Consider the following 20,469-nt stretch of genomic DNA (forward strand, 5'->3'; position numbering starts at 1 on the left):
ACCCAGACATTCTCCGTGCATATATATATATATATATATTTTCTGTTTGGTAATTAACTACTTTTTTTTTTTTTTTTTAGTTGTCTGTTTTTTTTTTGTTTTTTTGTTTTGTTTTTTTCGTTTATTATTATTTTTTTTTGCTTCGATTATTCACCACCGTGTACTTGACAGTTAAATCACGGTTGTATGTTCTGTTATATGGCTGTCGTTTACCTCATTCCATGCGGTAACGGACACAATTCATTTTTTGTACTGCAAATTACTTATTATTTCTGAATTTTCTCTATTTATTTATTAATTAATTTTTTTTTTTTTTTTTATTATTATTATTATTTATATTTAATTTTTTTTTTTTATTTATTTATTTTTATTTACCGTGCTAGGAGGACTAGACTGAACAAAGAAGGAACAACGCATGCACGCAAAGCGCCAAAAGAGGGGGGAAAAGTACTCACCAGACGCAGAAGGACAAGGCAAAGAAACAGCAGTACCAGCAACCATAGAAGACAACAGCTGTGATCCAGGCGCCACCTGCTGGACGGTCCACGAACTGCAGCAGAGTCCAGAGGAGAGAGCAGTGGAGAAGAGGAGAGCCCACGCCCCAGAGGAGATGGCCGAGGTAAGTGACAGCAGGGGGGGGGGGGGGGGGACCAGGCTAGATAAGGGGGGGAGGGGGACCAGGCTAGATAGAGGGGGGGGGACGGGGACATAGAGGGGTAGACAGAAAGGGAATGGAGACCCAGTGGAGGGGGAAAGAAAACATAGGAGAGGGAACAAGGAGGGGAGAGGACAGGCCCACTAGAGGAGAGGGGGGGAAGGAAGCAGAAAATGGGGACGAGGAGGGGGGACCAGGGGGCCCAAGAAAGGGAAAGCTGGGTCCCCTGGGAGAAGAAGGGGAGACAGAGCCCTGGGAGCCTTCCTCATTGGCAGAGGAGGCTCCCGATAGGCAAAGAGATCCCCCCTATCCCGAACGGCGGTACTAAGGTACCCCGCGCGGCCCGCGGGGGCCTACTCACTGCCCCAACCCCCCGCCGGCCGCGGGGGGACCTGGACTGGTGCCGGGCGGCCGCCCGCCGCCCGGAGAGCTGAATCCGCCGCCCACCGCCCCCGGCCCGCAATCCAGCGCTGGCGGCCGGGGCGGATGGTGTGGTAGGGGGCCCATGTGTGTGCCGCGCGGCAGACGCCCCAGGTGGCCGCGCGGCATTAGCAGGCCGCATCCCCGGCCTTGCAGTGAGGGCCCGCGCGGCTGTGGACACAACAGGCCGCGCGGCGGAAGGAGGCCGCATCCCCGGCCTGGGAGTACCAGGCCGGGCGGCAATGGATGCGGCAGGCCGCGCGGCAGTGGCAGGCCTCGTGGCAGAAGGCCGTGCCACGCGCGCGGCCGCAGAAAGGCCGCAAATCCAGGCCCCAGTTGTCAGGCCGCGTGTCTGGGGGGTCCTGTGGATGCCTCGGGCCCGGGTACCACCTCAGCAACCAGGCCCGAGGAGTGGGATCAGGGGACAGTGCTGCTGCGGCCCCCAGGGGAAGGGACCGCATGGGAGGCAGCAGGGGAGACCGCAGGGGGTGCTCCAGGGGGAGGTAGGCCGCGGGGGGGCCCACACCGGTAGCCATACCTCTATTAATGCTTGCCAATTGTTCCCACAGGTGCCGGCCTCCATCCACGCTGCAGCAGCCCCGAGGGAAGCCAGAAAGCCTCAACCATCAAGCTGTGTAAATCTGCAGGCCCAGGCAAACAGGAGCAGGAGGACAGAAGCTGTTTGCTGGCCCGAATCCCAAGTGGCACTGAGGTAAGACCTCCCCCACACTGTCTTACACAGAACATAATCACACCCACAGACTCTTCCCCACCAATCCCATGCATCTATCCCCACACTCTTACATGTGCCCTTGTCCGCTTAGCTGCGCTATCTCCCCAGGGCCTGAGCCTGCTATTCGTGGCACTGGGAAGAGTGAGTGAGCCATTACCTCTGTGTACTTAAATATCTCTATATATGCAGTTTTATATTTTACAGATAACCAGAGACAAATTGTAAGGTCCTCCTTGATATAAGTATATCACATTGTGTGGTGGTGTTTTTAATTGCGCACCCTTTACTTTGTACTTGTTTTTGCATATTACCAACTTGTTGACCACTGTGCATTAACATTTACTTTGTTGTATTATTTCTGACAAAGTGAGGATTCATGTTAATCCTCACTTATACCTGTGATTAAAACACACTATAGTCACCAGAACAACTAGAACTTATTGAATTTGTTCTGATGGGTAGAATCATACCCTTCAGGCTTTTTGCTGTAAACACGGTCTTTTCAGAGAAAATGCAGTAATGTGTTTACATTATAGCCTAGTGATAACTTCACTGGCCACTCCTCAGATGGCTGTTAGAGATCCTTCCTGGGTCATGGCTGCCTAAAATGCATCCAAACATTCAGTGTCTCCTCCCTCTGCATGCAGACACTGAACTTTCCTCATAGAGATTCATTGATTCATTTTATCTCTATGAGGAGATGCTGATTGGCCAGGGCTGTGTTTGAATCATGCTGGCTCAGCCCCTGAACTGCCTCCTTCACAGTCTCCGCCAATTGATTGGGGAGGCTCTGTGATTGACTCAGAACAACACATTTGATGATGTCAGCAGACAGCTTGCTATACTGAGGCAGACAGGGGCATAGCAGTAATTGTCCATGTTCTGAACCAAAACACAACCTTGAAATTGAGTTATAGGTTTGTTCCACTGTATTTAAGGATTTCTCTTCAAGAGCCCACATACATATTTAATATTGTTTGTTAAAGAACACAAATGGCTTTAATTGTATGTGACATCAATCCTAATCTCGTTCCTAGCCCTATCAAGAGCCTGTGGATCTCCCAACCACTCGATTCAGTGAGAGAATGACTGTGGCATAGATTGATTGCTCAACTGCAGTGTTCTCTATGGATTTGAAAGGCCATCTGCAGTGCTGACTTTCAGCACTGCATACGGCTCACCCGTTAGTCTTGGGCCACTAAAAACTGCCCCAGCTGTCAAAGGGAACCCATAGGTTTGATGTATTGATACGTACATTGATTGTTAGTGTGTATTTTATGTAATTAAAATAAACTAATTTACAAGCCATAGAAGCTTACAGAATGCACCTATACCTGTTGTGACAATAATTACTTAGTTCATAACTTCGCCTCTAAAGCAGGAACACAAATGCTCATTCGGATCTTCCTGTGTAGGTTTTCATGGCTGAGCTATGTCTCAGATTACCAATCTCAATGCCAGGCATGAAACATTTGCCATGTTTGCTGGTGTTATAAATCTAATCATTTTATGGATAGCTGAGTTTATCGAGTACCAAGAAAACATTATCTGACTGTATAGTAGCACCTGTAAAGTTTAGGAGGTTATGATTTTTTTTATGATTTGGACTTGACTTCTGCTAAAACAGACTGTTCCATTCTAATAGATGTGGTGCTTTCAACGATATGACAAACAATTTAGAAGGCCCTTTGCTTTTTCAGCACGTTAATTCTCCCATGTTCAATACTAGGCACATACAGAATGTGACTGGGGAAAATAGTTCACAACATTCCTGAACACAAAGGTCTCAAAATCACATGGATATGTAGCAAGAGAAGACTGAAAAGCACTTACTACAAATTTAAAATGATCATCAGGATAAAACTGCACACAATGCAAAACGCAGCTGGAACGCTGGGAGGACAGAAAGTAATATTGAGTTATAGACAACTTATAGAGGAGACATAATATACAGCCATGTTTTTTGTTTTTTTCAGCGACCAAAACAAAACAGATTGTCTAACACTACACTAGGGTAACAAAACATTTGTCACTCAGTTTTACTTTTATTTTTTGGGGGAAAAAATAATAATTCTGAAGTGCTTATCTTACAAACTGTCATGGTCTAACAAAATACACTTGTAATGTAAATAGTTCACGAATCCAGATATTTAAAAAAAAAAAATTATTCTTCCCAAAGCAGTCCTCAAGTACCTCCCTAACAGTTTAGGGATTACCTAGTTTTGTCAAAAGTGTTTTTTTTTTTATAACACAACAGGGTAATCCCTAAATCCTGGACTGGTAGGGGGTACTTGAGGACTGGGTGTGGAACCCCTGCTATAGGATGGTGAAAGAGAGGGTAGGGAGTCCCTTTCAAAGGGGTTAATATCTCTGAATGTGCAGCGGTTCAAACCAAAACATTGCACATACAGACTCATACCACCATGACCACTTCTAAAAGCAGAAGGTCATGGCATATATATATCTTGAAAAAGACCCTGAGGGGTCGAAACGTCGATACAGATGATTTACACTTCGATGTAAGCTTTTTTGTATAAATAAACCCACTATAGAAAAGTCCTTTTGAGTGCTCCAGTTTATCGCTTGAGATAGAGATATATATATATATATATATATATATATATATATATATAAAAATAACAAAAATTATTTAGTTTCTTTTTACCTTAGGGATGATAAAGAAAAGCCTCTGTCCCGGAGCATCCCACTGTGCCCATACAACTTCTTCTGCTATTCTGTCTTTAGGAAAGTGACCGGTGTTTGCGATTACCTATAACAAACAAGTTAAACATTTAAATCACAGAAAACACAAACAAAATACAGTATTTAGATATTTACGTTTAAGAGAATATTGTTGAAGCAAAAGGCCTGTGTCAAGAATATGAATGCTGGTGATTTTATTAGTTTCTTTAGGCCTGCACATTTAAAAAACATTTTTTTTGGCAATACATATACATATATATATATATATATATATATATATATATATATATATATATATATATATATATATATATATATATATTTACTGCAATCAAATGTATACATGTACATGCATACATACATACACACACACACACACACACACACACACACACATATATATATATATATATAAATAAACAAACACATTTACTGTAATCAAATGTATACATGTACATACATACACACACATATATATATATATATATATACACATACATACATACATACATATACACACACACAGTGGCGTACACACAACCCATGGGGCCCGGGTGCGAAAATTGATCCGTGGGTTAAAGGGGTGGGGGATTCAATTTTTTTAAAAAGTGTGTGTATATGTGTCAGTGTGTGTGTGTTACGGTGTGTGTTTATTACTGTGGGTGTGGGTGTTATTGAGTGTGTGTCTGCTAGTGTCAGTTTGTGTGTCAGTGAGTGTGTGTGTCAGTGAGTGTGTGTCGGTCAGTGAGTGTGTGTTTGTATGTCACTGTGTGTGTCTGTTAGCTAGTGTGTATGCGTCTGTTCGTGAGAGTGTGTGTGGTTAAAACCCCTTCAGCACTTACCTTTCTCCAGCGCCAGGCTCCCTTAGCGCTGGGGATCTCTCCGCCACAATCCACCTCTCATCTCAGAATGTGCATGCGCGGCAAGAGCCGTGCGCGCATTCAAACCGCCCATAGGAAAGCATCTCCTCGCTGCGATTTTTCACAGTGAGAATTGCGGAAGCTGGATTAACCCTCAGTGAAACATAGCAGTTTCTCTGAAACTGCTATGTTTTCAGCTGCAGGGTTAAAACTAGAGGGACCTGGCACCCAAACCACTTCATTGAGCTGAAGTGATCGGAGTGGCTATAGTGGTCCTTTAAGTGTATGTAGCTGCGTGCACTGGTGTACATTATATATATATATATATATATATATATATATATATATATATATATCATTTAATTAGCCATATTAGTCCAGTAGACCATTTCCCAAAATACCAGAGTATTGCAGTATGCAAGGATATCTTTTTTATTGGACAAATAATAATACTTAAAAAGACAAACTTACAAGATTTGCTTCAGAATTAAAGATAGTAGGGGTAACCACTCAATGTACAGAATGTATATATAGTCTGTGTGCAAAGGGTATATAAACCACCCACTCCACTGGTATAACAATAACCATATATTTGAGAAAATACCTGCACTGCTAATTTCAGTAAAAAAAAATAAAATATACATTGTATTTCATAATCAAGCATAATATAAATGAATCTATATATGCCTAGAGCAAATTCATACAATAATCAATATTCAATAGATACGCAATGTGAACATCATCCTTATGTATATTACATATGCAAATAGTACATAAATGAAAAAAATTTAATAATCAAAATAGATACAGAAAAAACAAAGAATGTATAAATTGCTGTATAAAAAAAATTATTACCCATGAGTGGACAGAAATAAACACCCAACGTTTCAGCACTAAGGCCTTTATCAAGGGTGACCCTTATTTATTCCTATAATAATTATTTCCCCAGTAGATCCCACCTCATATAACCACCAATCCAGCACCAGCACTTTATTTAACATACCCCAATACAAAAACAAAGTGTCTTGATTCTCATTCTCCTACAGAGCACTGCAATTATGGATTCTCTGTCACTATATCCCTATACAGAATGCACCTGTAATCGTGGTTGATTTCTTATCTGTATGCGTTGGGTGTTAAATTTGTAGCTTAATATCATTTTGAATTTTTATCATACCATATTGTAGAAATGCAATGTTTGTGGACGCAGGACATACTGAAGTACTGAAACGTTGATGTATGATTTGTGCTGAATAAAAGCATCTATACTTTCTAGAGACCCGACCCAGAGTGCACTCATCTTCATTCCTGTATTATGGCTGGAGATAGCACAGTGGCATTCTAAAGACCAGGGAACTTGAGTGCTGGGATCGTGGTTTGTGTATACATATATATCTCATGAATATCACATATATATCTATCTATCTATCTATCTCATATAGCTATCTGATAAATGCAAAATGGTCATCTGTCCCACAACCAACATCACACCTGGCTGTAGAGGCACTTGGCTATAGAAGTCTATGTACCTATTTTTAATGACGTGCAACATCTTTCCATCACAGTAGTAAATAACCTCTACTCTCGAATTCTTGAGAGAAGATAAAACAAGGAAAAGCTTTGGCGTGTGCACTGTTGGGAGCTGGAGTCTAAAAAAGACAAGGTTAGTTCTGTGCACAGAACTGGAAACGTCTTCCGTGAGATTTGCGCACAACAAAGACCCAACAAGTCATATAGGCTACATTCCCCCTTCTGTGTGCCGGTGGCCCATTTCTGGGTTGTAAATGGAGCACCTAAAATCGATGGCAGTTACCATTTATGTTCATTCACAAAATAATATATGTCCACAACTAACAATAAAACACAATCAACACAAATACTAATAAGTGACAAGAAGTGTATATTTTTTTCTAAAATTGTTCTTAAGATTAATGTTTCTATAAAATGGAAAATCAAACATTTACCACATTATTTCCATCTTCAGTGACAACACTTATATGGCATAATTCAATATCTGACAAGAAAAAAATAAATTAGAGATGTTAAATGGATGCTTCAGGAATGATAGTTATCTATACTAATTGCAAAGACAGCAGTTTACAGATAGCGGAGTCTCGATCCCCTCCCCTCAAGTATGTTGCAAGTAAAAGCAATGCAATGCCAAACATGCCCTCATTCACATTTTCATGTTTTCTCATAGGATATAATTTTTTTATACAAGTGCAATTGTTCTGCATATTCTGCAACTGATCTACATGTTCTGGCCTCACCCAGCTTCATTTATAACTCAGATATTTAAAAAGAGTAATTATAATTATTAAGAGGGTTTCACGTATTTGGTTAATTACACCAATATGGCACACTTCCTGCTTAAATTTACATTTTTCAGCAATTCAATACATGCCCAAAATTGATGCACATGTAATACAAATCTTTACAGCTCTCTGTTTTACAAAATACCTATTTACCACACAACATATATATTGAGACCACAAAGTCCAATTAAGCACCTAGTGATTCTCCAGCATAGGGATGGATTAAATGAGAAGAGATAAATTAACGTAATAGCAGTGGTTCCGTTGCTATAAGATATGTTTATATGCTAAAATAGTGGGTAGCTCAGTGTTTGATTTGAGAGCCCTGCTTTAACTTTACTTACTGTTAAATGATGTCTGCACTAAATAATACTATTATAGAAATAGATACAGTACTAAATATTCAAGTTATTGCCTTTTTTTCTTATACAGAAGAAAGGAAAATATATACATATATATTCTTGCTATTTCTAGTTTATTTTCAAGAGATGGCAAGCTGCCTGGGTTTGTTAAAATAGTTTCACAAAAAATATTAAAAGTAAATTCTCATATCCTACTCCTCATTAAATGTTCTCATCCTACAAATCTAGAACAGGAATTTGCCTTTGAACATGATATGCATAGCTTCTATTTAATGTTACAGCAATGTCCAAGACTCTTAAATGTCCATCAAAGTGACTGATCAGAAGGATTAGATAAGACAATACTCACACTTTTCATCTGAAACCACCAAAAGATGACTTTCAGGAAATTGATGGCATCCTTCCGTTGGGTATAAAAACTAAACACAGATTTACAGAAGAAAAAAAATACATGAAATACATTGAGAGAGTACAAGAAATATTGTTAAATATCTAATCACATACAAAAGAGTTTTAGGGGGAGCCACTGAAAAGATACATCTGTGTATTCTAGTTGGATGCATACTAAATGAGACCGTAAACTCTGATGGCGTGAAGAAATAATGCCAAGTACTTTTAACCCCTTAAGGACCAAACTTCTGGAATAAAAGGGAATCATGACATGTCACACGTGTCATGTGTCCTTAAGGGGTTAATGAAAAAGCACTTTAAGGACAAGATTTAGGTATGTTGGGTGGCAAGGAAGGAAGGATTTGGATGGTTACAATTGAGTTTTATTCACATTGGCATTGAGGACAATTGATAATCAATTTGCAAACTTAAAGCGAATATAGCTGAACTATAGAAATTTGGATATTTCAATAAAAATTACATTCTTTAACAAAAGGATACATCCTTTAACGGTTTAACCCCTTAAGGACACATGACATGTGTGACATGTCATGATCCCATTTTATTCCAGAAGTTTGGTCCTTAAGGGGTTAAGTTTTTCTCTCAACACTCCGTTCTATGTTATCAATAGTTCTATGTTATCAATAACTGATGAGAGTGGGAGATAATATCTAGCACTTACATATCCTATCACAATTGTAAAAACAACTTGCAATAAAATCATAGTTAGCATTACAAATACAAACCTAATTTTTTTTATTTTTTTTTAAAGATATATTATTTGATGTTTATCATCTTCGGAAACACTTACTACCAAATCCAGACAATGTCAAATTACATTTTTAAAACACGATTTCAAACAGCAGGTTACCTGAACTCTCATACTGGCATCCACTACTTTGAGAACTTTCACATTGTTGATGGGTTGTATTTCCACCAATATTGCCATGTACCTTAAACCTTAAGAAAACAAACAAACATTCTCTTATTTCAAAATCAACTGCGGCATAATGAAGCAAAGGAGTTCATGTATTAATAAAATTAGACTCTTGGGCAGCGAGTGCATAGTGATTGCAGCTCTTATGACAGCCACCCCTAAACACTGGCAGCGTCAATAGCATTGAGTTCTGGGAGCTGGGAAAGATTTATTCTTTGGTAAATCTGCTTGGATTAAATATATATATATATATATATATATATATATATATATATATATATATATATATATATATATATCCTTACAGCTTAACAGCTACAATAAACTTATTTGCTTCGAGTCGCTTTAAAGGGACACTATAGACACAATTGTACATCCACATTTAAAAGAGCTGCATTCAAACACAAACACAAGTACACAGCAGCATTTCAATAGCAACAGTACATACAAATACACCCCTACAAGCACACACATACTCTATACAAAACATGCTTATATTCAAACGCACAAACACTGCTCACAAATACAACCTTGCAACGATTGGCAAATGGTAGCTCTCCAGCTGGCATAGCATTGTGAGAGTTGTATGATAGATGGGGATATCTTTTTTCACCACCCTTGCAATAAAGGGGGACCAAAATTCTACACATTAGTTCCGCTACTCTTCTTATCCCTAGAAGTGATGGAGAAAAAATAAAAACATAAAAATAATCGCAATGGGGGCGGAGCTTACCTGCCGAGCAAAGCAGATGTGCCTGCTAGGAGCTCCTGAGCCTGAGGCCAAGATTTGGGTTCACCCGACCACCTGAGAGTACCAGCTGAGGACAGCGATAATTCTGACCAGGAGGCGATGCTGCATTGGGAGATACCAGATCTGAGACCCTCACTGGCTGAATCAACCACATCGTGGCCTGCGGCATACACGGGTGGGAGCCGAGGAGAGACGGCCGCTCTCCCGGTTCTCTGGCTGAGGAAGGAGCACTCTTGCCTCACCTTCCCCCCCCGCCCCTGTGGACCGGTGGGGGATATCCCGATTCCTGCCAAGCTGGAAAAGCGCAGCTCTGGACAAAGCAGTGGTAGCGTGACACTCAGGCAGGAAAGAAGCGGCGACACCCAAGATGGCGGACACGCCTAACTCCACAACACGCGGCAAGGAAACAATGCAATCAGAGGCAGCAGGTCCTAACACTGAAGCGACCAACAAAATCGAGATCTTTAACAAATTCTGGGCAAAGTTATCACATAGAGCGGAGCAAACAGCATCCATTCAAAAGCTACCCACGGGCAAACGTAGAAGCAGCAAGACGAGGGCGGGAAAGTGTCCCAAGCTAATACAAAGAGCAGATGCTACCCACCCGAGAGGAGAGCGAAGAAGGCCCTAATCGGCAAGCACAAACTACCCCCGAGGAGGGTTGCAACATACACACAACAGCCTAAACCAAGAGCAAGCAAGGTCCTACCTGGCACACCCGATAGGGCCCGCAAACAGAGGTCCGAGATCAGCACACAGCCTCTCCTGCGCCTGAGTGCCACAAGTCTGCCAGACAAGAAAGCAGCCGGTCTGCGCTGGCCCACCTGTGGGATCGGATGAAAAGCCACCCTGAAAAGGCCTATCACACCACTGCCGGGACATTTGCTCACCACAGGGCGCTATAGTACCCAGCAGCTAAGTGAAAGGGACACTGTTGATTATTATTTACCGATAATTATTGATTTGCATGCAACACCACCCCTTGTCTTCCCGGTTTATACCGGCACCATCTATTCACACATTCCTGGAGCTGCACCTCTCTACCGGCTGGTTGGCTCGAAAAGGGACTCAAATCTGGGGGAACCCAGAGGACTTTAGCATAGTGTATGTCTATCATGACTGGATATATTCAGTTGCCGCATCACAATAATTAATGTGTGTCTCGAATCTATAAATGCATAGAACTGTGCGCCTAGCCTTGATATAATACTTATACCCAGATTAGCATGTACCTAGGCATAGACAGGTGACTTAGTGTGAGGGACCACGATGGAATAAATACCGCATCTGTAAGCAAGTCAAACAAGCCAAACCTAGACGACCTGCACCTAGAATGTTTAGCTATAAAATGTTTGTTTCCTCACGCAAGTTAACCTACACGTTCTCAGCGATAGACATAGATTGCATGTTCACATCTACTAATAAGCTTTACATAGCCACGTGGAGTAAGCGACTTACCTTAACATAAACAGGGCAGAATATGTGATATGATGTAAACCTCCTAGAGACTAATCGCACTGTTTTTATAAGACGCAACTAAATAGTCCTGAATCATATTCTACACGCAAGCAGATAGAAAGTTATTGTTATAAAGCTGTTAAATATATAAAAATGTGCTCGTTATCCCACTGCTCCTAATGTAATGCTTGACAAAATGCTCGAGGAATGCTGTTGGGGTACCAAGAGCTTGTATGTACTAATCACCTCGCACACCAAAATAAAGAATTAAAAAAAAATAATAATCGCAATATGCATGCATTGAAAGATCTCAAAACTTATCAATGATGCAGGATGCTAGAATGTTTGTCAGTCGTCCTTGTGCTTTAATGCGTGTGCATGACATACGTTTCATGAGCTACCAAGATGTGCAGATTCTTATGAGCCGTATGTAAATTAACCTTCCTACTCTCCAATCCACACAACTCTACCTTCTCCCTTATCTCTTATTTACCCTCCAGGGTGGTCCCACTATACAGGAATAGGTCAGCTGCATGTCGTCTGACTTTACCTTGCCAACAAGGGCTAGGGGAAACTGCAAGTGTTTGCATCAGATAGGGTGCCTTTAGTAATTATCCTCAATTCTTCCTTGTCTCAAACCAACTTTAACTCTACCAATGCCAGCCTGTCAATGGTGACCCTGTCTCGGCACACAGCAGCAGCACACACGTGTAGAGTGTTACAGCCCACCCCTATTACTCTTCAGAGCCAATATACACAGTATCACGTGCTAGTCCTGGATAATGACATCTGCTCACAAGGAGCATTTTGATGCTATTACATGATAACTATATGAAAATAGTAGGGTTATTAAGATGGCTCCAGCGGTCTATGTGCAAAATAACATATTATAGGAAGAGGTGCAACAAGTGCACCAACTAGCAATGCAAATCCCTGAGACTTTTTACAGTGACCCACCATTCAGCATTCAAAACACCTTTTTCCATCCACCCACTAATTATTCAAACATCTATCCACCCACCTGTCCATCTATCAGACAAAATCACCCATTCATCCACACACACACACACACACATCCATCTTTTGTCTGGATTTCTAAAAAATATTTTTCCTCAAGGTCTGTGTATAATTTTTATTTATATATTTTTATTTTATTTGTAGAAAATATATATAATTTAAAGGGTTACAAGTCTGAAACACCACACCTGTCTGTGTTCCTTTGAATGTCAAGCTTAAAACTCTGTGATAGATGTGGAAACATGATTTCTCAAGTTCCTATGCCCAAGAAGGAGCCCTGAAAGTCCAACATCAGATATGTAGGTGATAAATAACAGGCATTTTTTCCGATTTACAGACTTCAACTTCCAAACCAGAAATGGCGCCAGAGAATAGTTTATCACTATTGTTTTCCTGACTCTCAACATCTTTATTCTGTTTGCAAAAGTGATGACCATGCATCTAGTATTTATGAGATTCGTGAGAAAGGGAAATAGGCAGCATAATGGGAGTAGAATAAGCTCCCCTAGTTAGAGAAAGCAAACGGACAACATTTATAGTAAATTAATAAACATTTATTACATAGTTTTAAAACTTTTCTCACCTTGTTTTGTTTGTATATTTCTGTAAAAGTGTTGCATGTTCTTTTAACTCCTACAAGGCAAAGACCTGAGCACTGACACTGCAGTAGCATGATCTATACACCAAGACCATTTCATTAAACTAATATGGTTTTCGTGTTCACACAGTTCCTTTAATTTATGTTTTGTTTACTTTTTTTATTTATTTGTTCTGGAGTAGGCTATCTTCGACACTCCCGATGTTATGGACTATATCTCCTACAATGCCCTTCTAGCCATAATGCTGGCAAAGCATCAAGGCATTGTTGTCCGCAACATCTTGAGTTCCAAAGGTTGCCTAACCCAGTTCTATTTAGTGGCATTCTGCAGCTTTTTAACTTGCTTGTGGTCCATTGTTTTTCTTTGAAAAAAGGACTTTACAGTGCACATTTAAATTTGTGTTGTGTAATGACAAAATAAAGAACAAACTAGATCTCCCCATGTTTAATTTACACAAGAAGTAACATGGAGATAAAGGATAAAGAGGCCACTAGAGGTCGCTTCCGCGATTTACACTGAGTTAATCGCACTTATTGGACGCTGGATGTCCTCACAGAGTAAAAAAAAGATCCCCATAGGAAAGCATTAAGTAATGCTTTCCTATGGGCAGGTTTGAATGCGCGTGTGGCTCTGGCCGCGCGTGCGCATTCAGGTCCACTCGAAAGCGGACATCGATGGAGGAGATGTCACAAGTGCCGAGGGAGCCCGGCGCTGGATTAAGGTAAGAAAATAAATGGTTAATTAACCATTTATTTGCTGCAGAACGAGGCCCTAGTCACCGTTTACTCTCTAGCGTTAGGCATACATATTTGTATTCCTAACGCTATAGGGTTCCTTTAACAATTATTCATCTGTTTAAATACTAACTTTCCAAAATATCAATTTACACCACTGAAATAGGCTATAAATAGGAATATAATAACCTGCAGTCTTTGACCATAAATTTCAATATTTTCAATACATTTATTGCCAAGGCACTACCAACTGAAGGGTTTCATACTCTCAAAAAAGAAATGCTAATATAAACGGCCTAATAAAACGTTCATAAGATGATCATATGATATAGAGACAATGCCTCTACTATATGGACTCTGTGCTTCAGGGGCTGCTTGCATTGAATAGGAGGAATTGATAAATTTCATATAGGAAAAAAAAACACACAAAAAAAGAAAAATACACATTGCTAAACCTATGACCCTACATGGGTTATTTTGGATGCAGACATCAGGCGTCTAAATAGCTGAGGAATAGCTAAATAGCTGAGGAATAGAGATGTCGCGAACATAAAATTTTCCGTTCGCGAACGGCGAACGCGAATTTCCGCAAATGTTCGCGAACGGGCGAACCGCCATAGACTTCAATAGGCTTAGACTTTTTGCCATTCAGGCGAATTTTTAAAACACCAGGGACTCTTTCTGGCCACAATAGTGATGGAAAAGTTGTTTCAAGGGGACTAACACCTGGACTGTGGCATGCCGGAGGGGGATCCATGGCAAAACTCCCATGGAAAATTACATAGTTGATGCAGAGTCTTGTTTTAATCCATAAAGGGCATAAATCACCTAACATTCCTAAATTGTTTGGAATAACGTGCTTTAAAACATCAGGTATGATGTTGTATCGATCAGGTAGTGTAAGGGTTACGCCCGCTTCACAGTGACAGACCAAACTCCCCGTTTAACGCACCGCAAACAACTGCAAACTCCCCATTTGCACAAGGTTGGATACCAAGCTAGCCATGTCCCGTTCCTTGTCCTCACTGATGTCATTGAAGGTCTCTTCCTCCACCCAGTCAAAAAAAAATACAGTCAAAAAAGTTTTGACAGATATGAGTGGTGGCACTGGGCAAGTGGGCACGGTATACGCTGTGAGCCTGACACACACGCTGGCAGGCAGGCAACTGCAATTAGATTACACAGGAAAAAAAAAAGGAAAAAAAAAGCAGACTGATGTTCTAGCCCTAAAAAGGGCTTTTTGGGGTGCTGTCCTTACAGCAGAGATCAGATGAGTCCTTCAAGACTGTAGTGGACACTGAATACACTAGCCTAGCTATCGATTTCATTATTAAATCAACAGCAGCTACACTGTCCCTCCTCTCACTAAGAATGCAGCTTCCGGGGGGTGGGGCCTAGCTGTCATGGAGGAAAGATGCACTTCGTGTGAGCTCCCTCAATATCTCACTTTAAGCAGCTACCAACAAGCTAATTTCACCCCAGAAGGGGATGACCCAGCAATGTTGCTCCTACCTGACCGACCCAACATGCTTAATAGCGGCCAGCAACTCGACAGAGTCTTACTTACCTTCGCGTGGCAAGTGTGACCTGGTGCTCACCGGGCGGGAGAGGCGGCCGATCTCCCGATCCTGGGATGCCCAGGAGCAGCTACTTCCCGGCAGGAGCTCCGTTACCCCCCCCCCCCCTCGGACCGGTGGGGGTTATCCCGGTCCACCCCTGAGAGGCTGTCTGGAGCTAATGGACGCACAGAGAACAGCCGCCCAGGCTGACATACTCATCTGCGACTCTCCCAATATGGCGGCAGCCGCGTGTCCTCCTGGTACCAGCAGAGCATGGCAGGATATTGAGTCTAAGCTGGACAGACTCTTTAATCAATTTTGGAAGCAAATAACAAGCAGGAAGCCCCAACAAGCTCCACCACAGCCAAGCGAAGCAGTCCCCATTAAAATCCACCAACACAAAAGGCGTCGAAGACGGGACTGGAGGCACAAACAGAAATGCAGAACCTGCCCCACGTCAAGCACTCGCCTCCACCTTAAGCCACCACAATCCCACACCGGACGTGAAGCACCACCGGGACAGATCCGACCACCCGACAAAACAAGCTTCCACCACCTCAAGCCGCGGACCCGGCACTCAGCAAGAGACTTGCCTTTGTTGTTCCAGGTATCAGGGACTCCCAGGGTCTGCACCTGGTGCCCAGAAGGGATCGAATGAGCACAAGCAGTAAACAGCAGCCTGCCAAGCATGTCCCACTATAGCCGATCCTCCACACCATGCCTTTGATCACATGAACTGCTCTCTGCACATTAACTAATCGTAAAGTAGCAAGCGTTTAAACATGTAATTATTTCACCTCCTAAAGAGTTTATTGTCGTAGTTCCTTACATGCCTTTACCTTAACCGTTCATGTATTATGTTATTCACTAGTCTCATCTCATGGGGCGACTCACACTTGATTCATAACTAGTGGTGGAGCTGCTGATATAAATACACAGTTGATAACGTGCAAGCTACACCCTAAACATGACAGCCATCTTTCACAACAATTTACTGCTATATACTCATACCCTCAGTGCAACTAGCCATGATATACGCACGTTCAGCCTAGCATGCTCAAATATAACACACTTCTGTCTATAAAAAAAAAAAAAAAAAAAAAGAATGCAGCTTCCGAATGAATCTAAAATGGATGCTGTCCAGGAGGTGGGAGGGTCTGGGAGGGAGGGTCTGCTGCTGATGGGCTGGAATGTGTCTGCTGACTGTGAGGTACAGGGTCAAAGTTTACTCAATAATGACGAATAGGGGGCGGACCGAACATCGCATATGTTCGCTATCCGTGGCGAACGCGAACAAGCTATGTTCGCCAGGAACTATTCGCCAGCGAACCGTTCGGGACATCTCTACTGAGGAAATGTGCATGAACACTGCAAAACCACCGATTTAAAAAAGCAATTAACTTTTATTAAAGCGCAGTTATTTTAAAGTGTCTTTGGAAAGCAAAGTCTAACTTTTAGAAACACATGTATTATATTATCATTTAAAGTGCTTACTGCAGAGGTACAAGTTTGTTAAAGTGTAAATAGAAGAGACCAGTAAACATATACCTAAAAAAGTGAAAGGACTCTGGTTCTGCCAAAACTGTAAAACTAAAAAAACAAGAAGAAAAAAACAACAACAACATTGCACTGTAGTGATTATGGTGCTTGGAGTGTTTCCTTAATAAAGGAAAACAAAGATTTAAGGACATGCTGAACTACAACTTGTTTCCTGGTCATGAAATTGTGTAGACTCGTCGATCGTCTTCACCCAACAACTGGTAACCCAAGACAACTTAGCAATAAAGCCATAAAATACTTAACCAAAATTGTCAGTGCAAAAATTACCGTTATTAATACATATAAAACTAGTGAGTACAAAAGAAAAAGAGAGCACAGGGATGAGATGAAGCAAAATGACTAATTTAACAAAAAATAAAATAATTATCCATGGGACCTAATGAGGGCAGCTTCATGAATGTCATATGTTTTGTTTTGTTTTTCTTAAAAGAGCTATGTTTCAGACTTCAACCTGTATTTTTGTAGATACCATTAACAACGGATACTGTTTTAAACACAACTGGTTTTATACCCATAGCATGGGTTGTAAGCCATAAGGACCAGTGACCAGAAATGTAATAATTTGCATGTTAAGCTTGGAACTTCAGAATATTTGCGGAAAACTCATTTCTCAAGTTTCTGTGCCCAAGTAGGACATTCTAAATTCCAACTTGAGATATGTAGTTGATGCACAAAAGTAATTTCTTTCTCTATATATTATACTATTCATACATACATACACACACGCATATACACACACTAAAAAGTCACAAAAAGCATAAAAAGAGTGATACAAGCATAATACAGTACCTGACCAATGAGGTAGACGTCTGGTTTCTTCAGATGAAATGCAGTAACTGACAGCTAAAAACACAAAAGGAACAAAATAGGTGTTGGAATAACCCTTTAACTACATAACCTATTCTTTATTTTATGGAATGCCCTTTCGGGCATGATTACCTTGTTCACATAGATATATATATTATTTTTAGTTTTTTACATTTTGTGTTCTAGTCTTCATAAAAGTAACAAATTTCAATAAGACCTTCACGGTATACATTGAAGTACATATCATACAGTGCAATATCCTACATTAGAGGAAATATTCTCACTTCTTACATTTATGTACAATTACTTTGAGGTTCAAGTAACTACATTACATCAGCCACAACATTAAAACCACTGACAAGTGAAATGAATAACAATGAGTATATTGTTACAATGGCACTTGTCAATTAGTGGGATATATTAGGCAGCAAGTGAACAGTCAGTTTTTGAATTTCATTAATATTATTATTAGTATTTATTTAGCGCTAACTTATTCCACAGCACTTTGCAATATTATAAAAAGGGTGAAATTTAACAATAAATTAGGCAATTACAAAATATTAAAGGAACAAAAGGTTGATGAGGACCCAGCTCAAACGAACTTACAGTTTACAGGTGGCATGTTGGATGCAGGAAAATTGGAGAAACTAAAATATCTGAGTGACTTTGATAAGGGCCAAATAGTGATGGATAGGCAACGGTGTCTCCAAAACGGCAAGTTTTGTGGGGTGTTCCTGCTATGCAGTGAATAGCACCTACCAAAAGTGATGCACGTAAGGACAACCAGTAAACAGACGTCATGGGTGCCCAAAGCTCATTGATGCACGTGGTGAGCAAAGTCTAGCTCATTTGGTCCGATTCCCACAAAAGAGCTACTGTAGCTCAAATGGCTGAAAATCTTAATGCCAGCCATGATAGAAAGGTGTCAGAACACACAAAGCGCATTGCAGATTGCTGCCTAGCCGCAGACCGGTCAGAGCACCAAAGCACTTTTAATGGGGACGCAAGTGGCAGTACTGGACAATGGAGCAATGAAAGAAAGAAGCCTGGTCTGATGAATCAGGTTCTCTTTTAGATCAGGAGGATGGCCATGTGCTTGTGCATCATTTACCTCGAGAAAAATGTAAACAGGATGTACTATCGGAAGAAGGAGGTGTTAGAAGAAGGAGGCGGAGGTGTTAGAAACAGGGACGTATTAGTCGCGATGCAAACAAGGCATTTGCCTTTGGCGGCACTTTCCAGGGGCGGCAAATAAAGCCGCCCCCAAATGCCCAGGGCAAATGTCTTGTTAGCATTGCGGCTAACAAACAATCCGGTCTGGCGGGCGGGCGGCGCTGGCGAGGGAGCACTTTCCCCTGAGCGCTCTGCTCAGCTCCCTCCCAAGCCGAAGAGTGATGCCGGGAGCCAGAATATGACGTCATATTTCGGCTCCCGGCATTACTCTGCGGCGCGCGAGGGAGCCGAGCGGCGCACTCAGGGGAAAGTGCTCCCTTGCCAGTGCCGCCTGACCGCCCAGCAGCCCCACTAGACCCCAGGGAGAGGGAGAACCCCCCCCCCCCCCCCCACCAGCATTCCCAAAGGTAAGGAGGCTGGGGGGGTTAAATTTAAAAAAAAAAAAAAAGTGTGTGTCTGTTAGTGAGTGTGTGTGTTAGTGAGTGTGTCTGTTAGCTAGTGTATGCGTATCGGTCAGTGAATGTGTGTGTGTGTGTGTGTGTGTGTGTGTGTATTTAGAAGGCGGGGCATGGGTGAAGGGTTGGGTGGGGGGCGCCTGAGTTTTGTCCTGCCTAAGGCAGCACAAAACCAGGATACACCACTGGTTAGAAAGCCTTGGATCCCGGTATTCATGTGAATGTTACTTAGAAAATCTTTAGGTAGTTGGTACATGTCTCAGACCACATACACACCTTCATGGCAATGGTGTTCCTTGATGACAGTGACTTTGATTTCAGGCAGGTGGTTTTAATGTTGTGGGTGATTAGTATATTAGCACCCTTTATGTAGTGAATGGCATAAAATGTATTAATTGGCTGCCAGTGGAATTGAATAAATGTAAAGTTGCAACTGCGTGTGTTAGCTACAGCAACATACATGCACACACACTCTACAGGATGTGGCAGACTATTTAAAATTCTAGACTGCTCCAAAATAAGTGGGTAATAAAGTTTGAGGACTGTTGTAAATATCACTCATCTCCACCACTGCCTTCCACACAACACATGATGTTAGAATTATGGCCATTGATTGCCACTACACATCAGAGCTGTTTTGGCAGCAAAGAAAACCTACACAATATTAGGCAGCTGGTTTTAATGTTGTGACTGATCAGTGTATAACTATATATTGATAATTGGGGGTGGGATAAAGTATTTACAGGATTCTATGTAAAATAAATTTTTATTATTATTATTTTTAAAATATTATTTTATTTTATTATTTTATTATTATATTTTTTTTTTTCGTCCCCCCTCCCTGCTTGATACATGGCAGGGAGGGGGGACTCTCACTGGTGGTCCAGTGGCATTGGCAGTTCAATGGGGGGAGGAGGGGGGCTGGCTGAGAGTTTACTTACCTCTCCTGCAGCCCCTGTCAGCTCCCTCCTCCTCCGCGCC

The 20,469-nt window shown here is 41.5% G+C and overlaps 1 protein-coding gene across 1 annotated transcript in view; it reads right to left on the reverse strand.

The window, feature by feature from the left end:
• The window catches only part of GSAP (gamma-secretase activating protein), a 130,321-nt gene that overhangs the window by 88,181 nt on the left and 21,671 nt on the right, over positions 1–20,469 (reverse strand). Inside the window, exons 6-11 of the mRNA XM_063448150.1 lie at positions 17,843–17,896; positions 9,310–9,398; positions 8,398–8,467; positions 7,336–7,385; positions 4,474–4,578; positions 3,642–3,701 (exon numbers count right to left, since the gene is read on the reverse strand). Coding sequence (XP_063304220.1) covers positions 3,642–3,701; positions 4,474–4,578; positions 7,336–7,385; positions 8,398–8,467; positions 9,310–9,398; positions 17,843–17,896 — 428 coding nt within the window. The remainder of the gene's footprint in view (positions 1–3,641; positions 3,702–4,473; positions 4,579–7,335; positions 7,386–8,397; positions 8,468–9,309; positions 9,399–17,842; positions 17,897–20,469) is intronic.

This window comes from Pelobates fuscus, chromosome 3 (genome assembly GCF_036172605.1).
Source record: "Pelobates fuscus isolate aPelFus1 chromosome 3, aPelFus1.pri, whole genome shotgun sequence".
NCBI lineage: Eukaryota > Metazoa > Chordata > Amphibia > Anura > Pelobatidae > Pelobates > Pelobates fuscus.